The 11,491-nt window shown below is 35.1% G+C and overlaps 1 protein-coding gene across 1 annotated transcript in view; it reads left to right on the top strand.

The window, feature by feature from the left end:
• The first annotated feature begins 4,246 nt into the window (after nt 1-4,246).
• Nucleotides 4,247-11,491, top strand: part of LOC110338481 (vomeronasal type-2 receptor 116-like) — a 30,882-nt gene continuing 23,637 nt past the window's right edge. Inside the window, exon 1 of the mRNA XM_021221818.1 lies at nt 4,247-4,467. Coding sequence (XP_021077477.1) covers nt 4,247-4,467 — 221 coding nt within the window. The remainder of the gene's footprint in view (nt 4,468-11,491) is intronic.

The following is an 11,491-nucleotide window of genomic DNA, read 5'->3' as shown; positions in this document are numbered from 1 at the left end:
TCCAGTTTCTTTTTGGAGGCACTCAGAGATATGAGTTTTCTTCTTAGGAATGATTTCATTGTGTCCCATAAGTTTGGACATGTTGTGGCTTCATTTTCATTAAAGCCTAAAATGTCTTTAATCTCTTTCTTTTTTACTTCCTTGACCAAGTTATCATTGAATAGAGTGTTGTTCAGCTTCCACGTGAATACTGGCTTTCTATTATTTATGTTTTTATTGAATATCAGCCTTAGTCTGTGGTGATCTGATAGACTGCATGGGATAATTTTAGTATGTATGTATCTGTTGAGGCCTTCTTTGTGACCAAGTATATGGTCAATTTTGGAGAAGGTACCATGAAGTCCTGAGAAGAAGGTATATCCTTTTGTTTTAGGATAAAATGTTCTGTATATATCTGTTAAATCCATTTGTTTAATAGCTTCTGTTACTTTCTATGTGTCTCTGTTTAGTTTCTGTTTTCAGGATTTGTCCATCGATGAGAGTGGGGTTTGAAGTCTCCTACTATTATTATGTAGGTGCAATGTGTGGTTTGAGCTTTACTAGAGTTTCCTTAATGAATGTGTGTGCACTTGAATTTGGAGCATAAATATTCAGAATTGAAAGTTCATCTTGGAAGATTTTACCTTTGATGAGTATGAAGTGCCCCTCATTGTGTTTTTTATGGGTTCCAACGTTTGTTTGGAAGGAACTGTTTCATTCTATATGCTCGTTGAAAAAATCAGAGCAACAGTTTTTACATGGCCTTGCCTTATCACAGTGCAAACCCATGGTTTTATCTTTGGAACTAAATGTTTTTCCTTGAACACACATTTTTTTCTCATGTCTATTACTCTTTTTTGTGTGATTATGAAATCTCATTCTATTTCTTATTATGCAGACTTTAGTTACTATTATGAGGAGTGGGTGTATTTTACTCTTGATTCCAAATTTCTTACATCTTTCTAGCAAAGCAGCTAAGATCATCTCTTAAAATTATGTTCCTAAAAGTTATTGAATCAAATCAGAGATTATCTAGAATCATTAATCATCTAAACATTGTTAATTCATGAAAGTTCATGTTCATGTTGATCTGCAGGAAATCTGATCAATAATTACAGAAATTTATATCACCAGAAAGAAGTAATCCTGTGATGAAGTGTCTTTGGACCTTGCAAATGAACTTATCCATTGTAGACCATGTAAAAATTGTGGGTCATCTACAGGAAGTCTATCTGCTATGCGTGGCCTACATTAGATGGCTGCTGAGAAAATTAAAAAAAAAAAAAGACTCAAATGTCTTAGATTGTTAATGATTTTTGTATGATAATAGAAAATTTAAAGTTATGAAGATCTATTTAGATTAAAAGTAAGTAATATATATGTCTAACTTAATATATCTTTGCTAAATGCACAACACTAAGGTGCTAAATGACTTAGATAAGTAACAGCATATATTTGCAGGTACACCATGGGAAGTTTACCCAAGGAGAGTTATTTAGACATATGTCTTATTCACTTAGAAGCTTGAAGAAGATTCTTGCTTCCTAATAAATAAGCTCAAAGAAACAGTTTTTACATGGCATCTCCTTATCATAGTGAAAACCTGTGGCTTTATCCTTGGGCATAAAAGTTTTTCCTTGAACACTAATTTTCTCTCTTTTTCTCTGGGAATAAGAACTTATGCTCCTTCCATTTATAAAGGGCGGTTAACTCTTAATTTATCAAAGTTGATGCTGTCCCCTCGGACTTATTTCCCTGAAAGAAGACCTTGGCAGATTGGAATTAACATTGTTCCTTTTCAACCCATAGAGTGGTTACTTTTGTTTCTCTACTGTGCCCAAATTCAGGATTTGAAAACTCAAAAGTCTCTTGATGGACTGTATCCATGATTAAAAGTTTAATCTGAAACTAAAAGAGCCACAATTTAAAATTTTAATTTTGAAGGCTTAATCTAAATTCCTTGTCTTTTAAGATCTACTCTTGTAAACTATTAAGGGTAATTAAAAAAAACCCTGTTTATACTGAATTGATTTAATTGTATAATCTAATTAATCAATCACAATGTAAAATTGATCAGGTCTTTTAATGCATTCAGGGCTGAACTTTTAGTCATGCTCACAATGGATGCAAACAATAAGAGTTACAAGCTTTATTTTGTCTTCTATTTATGATTTCTGGGATAAGCTTAGGATGTTTAACAACAAACAAGCAAAGGTCATCCATTTAGATATACTTTTGACAGACAGGCTGTCCTCAAACACTTCAGAGATATTCAGAATGTGTTATTTTAGATGTTTTAATATGAAAAATCTTTTTGTAGTAGCGAGACACATCAGGTCCTAGCAGCGTTCTTTCTCTCCTCCAAAGAAGGCGATGGGCAAAATGGACCTTAGGCCAAATGGTTGAAAAGTAGGAACTGTGTTATAAATTTCTCATCACTTTGCAGACAACACACAGTCAAAACTGTCAACAAGTAGGTCCCTAGGTAATTGATTGCCCCACTTTGCCTAGAGAAGGTTGGACATTCTCTCCAAGTTCTTAATACACAGTAACATCTGTAAGATCTGCATTTGTCTACCAAAGATGGGTGCATCTAGTGACACAGATAAACCTTTGGTGACAGTCTATGCAGCCAGTAATTCTGTGTAAATTTTGTTAGATTTAGAAGCAGCTTGCTACATACCTGCTGTTGACTCTGGTGTTACATATCACTCTCATGTCTTTGATCTTTTAAAGCCAAGTCCCTTATAGACTTAAATGTTCATAAGCCTAACATTAATCAATGGGGTTCTTCTTCTATTATCATAGTTAAAATCTTAAATTTCCTTTGGTTGTCTTTTAAGTATCAAGTTAAAAGGCACAATTCATTGTTCTTTTCTGACAAAAAAATACAGACTGCACACCAAGATGTAGATGGTAGGAATACTTTGTTCAAAGTTGTGAAATATAAATGATCTAGATATTGCAAATATAATTTTTATTCTGATATTTCTCATAATTGTTCTTATTTTATATAATGTCCTAATGTGAGAGATAAAGCCCTTTTTTTCAGTGTAAAAAGTGGAGATGTTGATATATCCTATTCTTATACTTATGGTGTCAACTGACTATGAATGTGTGCCCGTGTGTTAAAAAATGTAAATTATTGTGCCAGCATTTTAGTTGCTGGCATGATATATTGTGTTGTAATTTCTGTAATTCACAATTACATCTTTCTCTGTTTAAATGTTTGTGACTTCCTTGTTTGTCAAAATTTACATGATTTTCTGAGGTTTCCATATTAAAATGTTAAATACAAACTTCTGTGGAATATGCCAAAAGGCAACACTAGTGGGTAGAGTCCCCTTACTTATTTGTTTATGGTGAGTAAGCTGTGGAATACCTCATACAAGGTTTTTATTGTTGCTGTTGTTATTTTTCTTGTTTGTTTTGTTTTTGTTTTCCTTGTTTTGTGTGTGTGTGTGTGTGTGTGTGTGTGTGTGTGTGTGTGTGTGTGTGTGAAAAAAGGATGAAATTTAATAAACAAAGAGCGGAAAGATGTATCTGTATCACTGAATGCAGAAAAATGGTAGGAATGCAGGGGTACAGAAAAGGGATAATGAGTGATGGGAGATCAACAGAGCACTGATGTAAGCAGAGAGAGATCCACTTGGTCGATACACAATGGCAAGTGAATCAGGGCCAGAATGATAACTGAGAAATGGCCCTAGCAAAAATATGAACAATATTATACAGATATCTCTTTGTCTTTACTATTAAGCCACAAATGGGACCTCTCAAAAGCTCTGCAATATATTACATTTGAATGGATATACCTGCAATGTTTTCATTTTGGTCCTTTCCTTTTTCATGTAATTGGACTATTCTGATATAACATGGGGGGAACAGCCTAAATTGTTTTCATATAAAAAGTTTCTTTCTTTATAATTTTAGCCAATTCATCCCAATAGGAGGTCAACCCTAATCTCTGGCTATTTGTACGAACAGCCGAAACCATAGTGCCTTTGGCTAGTAAAGAATATGGGCAAACTTGTTTTCTAGGTTGTTTTTCATTTGAATAGAGGACCTCAGCTGTAGAGCTCAAGAGAAGTTGGTTAAAAATTCCCAATAGACGTGAAGGAGGCAACAGAAAAGTTTTGGAATGATTAGTGGGACAGCCTCACTCATAAACAAAGTTAAAAACAAACACCGTCACAAAAACACGACCTCAGCATATATGTGTTAGACACTGTGAGATCTGCACCAAGCAAATCGATTTATCAATAAGATGTTCTACTCTTTTTTTATTTTCTGCTTCTTACATATTCCCAATTTTGTGTCTGCGGTTATGACTGTAAATATCAGTCTGTGCTTTTACAAAATCCCTGAAGATTTTCACCATGAAGGAGATGTTGTAATAGGTGCATTTTTTCCTATTCATACTTACTACTCTCCAAACAAAGTTCCACATCCATCATTACCATACCAATATATGGACAATTATTTACAGTAAGTACAATTATTCATTTTTAATATTTAGAATTATTATAACTTTGTAGGTGTGGTCATTAAAATATACTAATATTTTGTTTCTCTTTCAATGTAACAACTCATAGATATTCTAAAATCTATTCTTTAAATATTTTATCACTTTCGCCTCTTTCCTCTCTCAGGTGGAATGAAATGGTATCTTTGAGTTTATTCATTTTAGTTTCTTCATTTCATAAAGTATACATCTTATTTACAATTGTTGTTATACCAAACTGTCAGAATAATTTTCAATATTATGGTCTCAGTATTATGGTCTCAGTCTGATGTTTTTGCTCATATTCTGGGTGTGTTCTTGTGATTATTTCACTAACTGCAGTAAGTACTGAGTGTTTGTTGTGCTGCTTGATTGAAGAGGCTGTGTTTTGGTACATGCAGTTGATTCCAAACTTAGTGTGTCACAATTAGAAGTTGTGAATACTGATTGCTAGACAGATATTTCATCTATCTCATGTTATTTATAAGTATTTGTTTCCTGATTTAATTTTTATTCTCTGCTTCCCACTGTTTACTTATTTATGCTGTCTGCTTACAGTATTTTCATTTTTATGGGTGTATTTACCAAGATCATGACTATGAGGGGGTCATCTTTTGGCTCTTTTAGCTTTTGTGAAATATTTCAGATGGATGGATAGTATCAGAAATGTCTTTATGAATTAGAAAGAAATATCCCTTTATGTTTCCTAATAAAGGATACAAGATGTATTTATCCCAATCAGAACTTCCAATCTCATGAAGATCATTTTATATCTGTACTTATCCAGAAAGTAGGGCACTAAAATAGAACATGTCCCAGTACAGGAGAATGCCAGGGCCAGGAAGCAGGAATGGGTGGGTGGGGAGCAGGGCTGGGGAGGTTATAGGGGACTTTCAGGATAGCATTTTAAATGTAAATGAAGAAAATATCTAGTAAAAAAAGAATTGTCCATAAGTAAGAAAAAAAACACTTAGAAATCCTTTTAAACACATAAGGAAACCCTTTGGAAGTTAACAAGTGAAAAATAACCAAAAGAAATGCAAGTATGAATGTAAATTATGCTCAGTGTGACAATATTATGTGTTTGGTAAAGTCATAGTGAGATATTAAGAATTGCATCAAACAATGGAGGAGAAAGAAAGTTAGTTATGAATGCATATTGAATATTATGTTACCCTGAGGGATTTATTTTTGAAAATTTAGAATAGCAAATATGGCTATGAAAAAATTGATTTTTAGATAAAATACTTGATTATCAGTCTATTTAGTGAATCATATATTGTCTCAGAAAAAAAAAATCACAAAATGTTCTCAAATTCTAATCAGATGTTGGGGAGTCTCTGCTATTTTATCAAAATTAATTTTCATTGTAAGTTCCCTATTCCTGTGTCCTTTACTGTCAGCAATTCAGGCAAAGAATATAGCTTTTGTTCTATGAGCATTGGTTTATGCCTTGTTGATTATAAATAAATGTATTTTCCCTGTCACAAATTTTTAACTTGTCATTATGTAAGAAAAAAATTAAATTATGACAGAAATGTATTAACTTTAGTTGTGAAAAAAATAACAATATATTCTCATACAATTCATTCACTAAGTATAACTTTTCATATAGAATTGACCACAAAAGGCATACATACTGCAAAGCTGAAAACATTCTTTTATCATTCTTACTTAATTATTTACTTATCTGTTTGGAAATTTTCTATGTATTTTAAATAGATGATTTCATTTTGTTTTAATTTAATTTAATTTTTAATTTATTTTCTATACTCCATATTCCATTCCACGCTACCCTATCCACCATCCAAATGCTCCACATCCCACACCTCTTCCCCACCCCACCCAGTCTCCATGTGGATGCCAAGTACCCCCACCCCACCTAACCTCTAAACTCCCTGGGGCCTCCAGTCTCTTGAGGACCCATTGGTCCTCTACTGCATGTGTGTTGGGGGCCTCATATCAGCTGGTTCATGCTGCCTGTTTGGTGGTCCAGTGTTTGACAGATCTACGGGTCCAGATTGAGACTGCTGGACCTCCTATAGGATTTCACTTCTGCTCAGCTTCTTTCAGCCTTCCCTAATTCAACAACAGGGGTTAGCTGCTTCTGTCTATTGGTTGGGTAAAAATATCTGCATCTGACTCTTTCAGCTGCTTGTTGTGTCTTTTGGAGGGAAGTCATGATAGATCCCTTTTTGTGAGCTCTCCTTAGCCTCAGTAATAGTGTCAGGCCTTGGGACCACACCTTGAGCTGGATCCCACTTTGGGCTTGTCACTGGACCTTCTTTTCCTCAGGCTCCTCTCAATTTCCATTCCTGTAACTCTTTCAGACAGTAACAATTATGGGTCAGAGATGTGACTATGGGATGGCAACCCCATCCCTCACTTGATGTTCTGTCCTTCTGCTGGAGGTGAGCTCTATAAGTTCCCTCTTCCTACTGTCAGGCATTTCATCTAAGGTCCCTCCCTTTGAGTTGTTGGAGTCTCTCACCTCCCAGTTCTCTGGTGCATTCTGGAGGGGGGTTTCCTCCTCAACCTCCTATTTCTTGAGCTTTACTGTTTGCATTCTTTTTGCTGGCCCTCAGGGCTTCAGTCCTTTTCCCTCACCCAATACCAGATCAGGTTCCCCACTCCGTTCCTGCCCTGCATCCACTTTCCCTCCCAGGTCCCTCCCTCCTTCCCCACTTGTGATTGCTTTTTTCTCTCTCCCAAGTGGGACTGACGAGTCTTCACTTGGGCACATCAGCTTGTTGAGCTTTTTGAGTTCTGTGGATTGTATCTTGGGTTTTTTTGTATTTTTTTTTCTTTTGGCTAAAATCCACTTATTAGTGAGTACATGCCATGCATGACATTTTGGGTCTGAGTTACCTCACACAGGATGATATTTTCTAGTTCCATCTATTTGACTGCAAAACTCAGGATGTTCTCTTTCTTAATAGCTAAGTAGTATTCCACTGTGTAAATGAACCACATTTTCTGTATCCATTCTTCTCTCATGGGACATCTAGTTTGTTTCCAGCTTCTGGCTATATCATAAGGCCACTAAGAACATAATGGAGCATGTGCCTCTGTTGCATGGTGGGGCATCTTTTGGGTATATTTCCAAGAGTGGTATAGATGGGTCTTCAGGTAGATCTATTTCCAATTTTCTGAGGAATCTCAAGAATGATTTCCAGAGTAGTTGTACCAGTTTGCATTCCCACCAGGAATGGAGGAGTATTCCTCTTTCTCCACATCCTCTTCAACATGTGTTGTCACCTGAGGTTTTGATCTTAGCTATTCTAAGGTGGAATCTCAGGGTCATTTTGATTTGCATTTCTTTTATCACTAAGGTGCTTCTCAGCCATTTGAAATTCCTTAGTTGTGAATTCTTGGTTTAGTTCTATATACCATTTTTGATTGTTTGTTTGTTTGTTTTTAGATGATTAACTTCTTGATTTCTTTATATATTTTGGATATTAGTCCTGTATTAGATGTGGGGCTAGTGAAGATATTTTTCCCCCAATCTGTAGGTTGCTAATTCGTCTTATCAACTATGTACTTTGCCTTACAGATGCTTTCCAGTTTCATGAGGTGCCATTTATCAATCGTTGTTGATCTTAGAGCATGAGCCATTGGAGTGCTGTTTAGGAAATTTCCCCCTGTGCCAATGAGTAAGGTTCTTTCTCAATTTCTCTTCTACTAGTTCAGTATATCTAGTTTTTTGTTGAGGTCCTTGATCCACTTGAACTTGAGCTTTGTACAAGGTGAAAAATATGGGTCTATTTTCATTCTTCTACATACAGACAGCCAGTTACACCAGCAAGATTTATTGAAGATGCTTTCTTTTTTCCATTTTGTATTTTTGGTGTCTTTGTCAAGATCAAGTGACCTTACCTGTTTTGTTTTATTTCTGGGTCTTCAATTCATTTCCATTGATCAAAATGTCTGTCTCTGTACCAATAACATGCAGTTTTTATCACTATTGCTCTGTAGTAAAGCTTGAGGTCAGGGATGGTGATTCCCCCACCTGTTCTTTTATTGTTAAGAATTGTTTTTGCTCGTCTGGCTTTATTGCCTTTCCAGATGAATTTGAGAATTGCTCTTTCCATATCTTTGAAGATTTGTGTTGGGATTTTGATGGAGATTGCATTTAATCCATAGATTGCCTTTGGTAGGATGTCCATTTTTACTATGTTAATTCTTCCAGTCCTTGAGCATTGGAGATCTCTCCATTTTTCTGAGATCGTCGAATTCTTTCTTGAGAGATTTTGTCATACATGTTATTTTGTCATACAGGTCTTTCACTTTTTTGGTTAGATTTATCCCAAGATATTTTATAGACTTTTTGAGGTTATTGTGAAGAGAATTGTTTCCCTAATTTCTTTCTCAGCCTGTTTATCCTTTGTATAAAGGAAAGCTACTGATTTATTTAAGTTAATGTTATATCTGTCCACTTTGATGAAGCTGTTTATCAGCTGGTAACATTCTCTGGTAGAATTTTTGGGGTTGCTTATCTGTACTATCATATAATTTGCAAATAGTGATACATCTATTTCTTCTTTATTAAATTGTATATCCTTAATCTCTTTTTGTTATCTTATTGTTCTAGCTAGAAATTTGAGTACTATTTTTAATAGATAGGGGGAGAATGGGCATCCATGTTTTGTTCTCAATTTCAGTGGAATTGCTTCAAGTATGTCTCCATTTAAATTGATATTGGCTATTGGTTTGTAATAAATTGCTTTATTATGTTTATGTATGGACCTTAAATTCCTGATCTGTCCATTACTTTTAACATGAAGCCATGTTGTATTTTGTTCAATGCTTTTTCTGCATTTAAGCAGATGGTAATATTATTTTTCTCTTTGAGTTTATATAGTGCATTACATTATTGTTTTTTGTATATTATACCAACCTTGCATCCCTGATATGAAACCTACTTGATTGTAATGAATGATGGTTTTGATGTGTTCTTGGATTGGTTTGCAAGAATTTTATTGAGTATTTTTACATCAATATTCATAAGAAACATTGGTCTGAAGTTCTCTTTTCTGGTTGGGTCCCTGTGTGCTTTAAGTATTAGAGCAATTGTGGCTTCATAGAATGAGTTAGGTAGTATTTCTTCTGTTTCTATTTTATAGAACAGTTTGAGGAAAAATGGTATCAGGTCTTCTTTGAAGCTCTGATATAATCCTCCATTAAATCCATCTTGCTTAGGGCTTTTTTGGGGGGGTGGGGGGGTGGAAGGTTACTAATGACTGCTGCTATTTCCTTGTGAGGTATGGGCCTGCTTAGATAGTTTACCTGCTCATGATTTAACTTTGGCGTGTGACAAATGTCTAGAAAACCATGCATTTCGTCTAGATTTTCCAGCTTTGTTGAGTATAGGCTTTTATAGTAGGATCTGATGAGTTTTTGAATTTCATCTATTTCTGTTGTTATGTCTCCCTTTTCATTTCTGATTTTATTAATTTGGATACTGCCTCTTGGCCTGTTACTTACTTTGGTTAGGTGTTTATCTATCTTGTTGATTCTTTCAAGGTTTTTGCTTTTGTTGATTCTTTTTATTGTTTTCTTTGTTTCTATTTGGTTGATTTCATCCCTGAGTTTGACTATTTTCTGCATTCTATTCTTCTTGGGTGAGTTTTCTTCTTTTTGTTCTAGAGCTCTCATGTGTGCTGTTAAGTTGTTAGTATAAGATCTGTCTAGTTTCTTTACCAGGGCATTTAGTGTGATGAACTTTTCTCTTAGCATTGCTTTCATTGTGTCTCATAAGTTTGGGTATGATGTGTTAACATTTTCATTAAATTCCAGGAAGTCTTTAATTTCTTTCTTTCTTCCCTGACAAAGTTATCATTGAGTAAAGAGTTGTTCAGTTTCCATGTGTATGTGGGCTTTCTGTAGTTTTTACTGCTATTAAAGACCAGCCTTAGGCTATGGTGATCTGATAGGATGCATGGTATTATTTCAGTCTTCTTGTATCTGTTGATGGTTGTTTTATGACCAATTATGTGATCAGTTTTGTAGAAGGTACTATGAGGTGCTAAGAAGAAGGTGTAATCTTTTGTTTAAAGGGAGATTCTCTGTAGATATTTGCTAAATCATTTGGTTCATAACCTCTCTAAGTTTCACTGTGTCTTTGTTTAGTTTCTCTTTCAATGACCTGCCCATTGGTGAGAGTGGGGTGTTGAAATCTCCCACTATTATTGTGTGGGGTTCAATGTGTGTTTTGACTTTTAGTAAAGTTTCTTTTATGAATGATGGTCCTCTTGCATTTGGGACATAGATGTTCAGAATTGATGTTTTCTCTTAGTAGACTTTCCCCTTGATGAATGTTAAGTGTCCTTCTTCATCACAATTGATAACTTTTGGTTGAATGTCTATTTTATTGGATATTAGGATGGCAACTCCTGCTTGTTTCATGGGACCATTTGCTTGGAAGATTTTTTCCATCTTTTTACTTTGAGATGCTTGCTGTCTTTCTTATTGAAGTATGTTTCTTGTAGGTAGCAAAATGCTGGATCTTTTTTGAGTATCTGGTCTGTTAGCTTATATCTTTTTATAGGTAAGTTGATTCTAGTAATATTGAGAAATATTAAAGGGAGATGACTGTTGCTTCCCAACATGTTTGTTTTTGTAGGAGTCTTTATGTGCTTGTGGTTCTCTGCTTTTGATTTTGTTGTGAGGTATTTAATATCTTGTCCTTTCTTTGGTGCAGGTTTCTTTGATTTGGTGGGGTTTTCCTTCCAGGATCCTCTGTAGGGCAGTGTTGGTAGATAGATACTATTTGCATTTGGTTTTATCCTGGAATATTTTGTTTTCTCCATCTATGTTGATTAAGAATTTTGCTGAGGGCTGGTGAGATGGCTCAGCAGGTACGAGCACCCGACTGCTCTTCTGAAGGTCCTGAGTTCAAATCCCAGCGACCACACGGTGGTTCACAACCATCCATAATGAGATCAGGTGCCCTCTTCCGGAGTATCTGAAGACAGCTACAGTGTACTTACACATAATAAATAAATAAAT

Source organism: Mus pahari, chromosome 21 (genome assembly GCF_900095145.1).
Source record: "Mus pahari chromosome 21, PAHARI_EIJ_v1.1, whole genome shotgun sequence".
NCBI lineage: Eukaryota > Metazoa > Chordata > Mammalia > Rodentia > Muridae > Mus > Mus pahari.
This window is presented reverse-complemented; position numbering and strand designations above follow the sequence as displayed.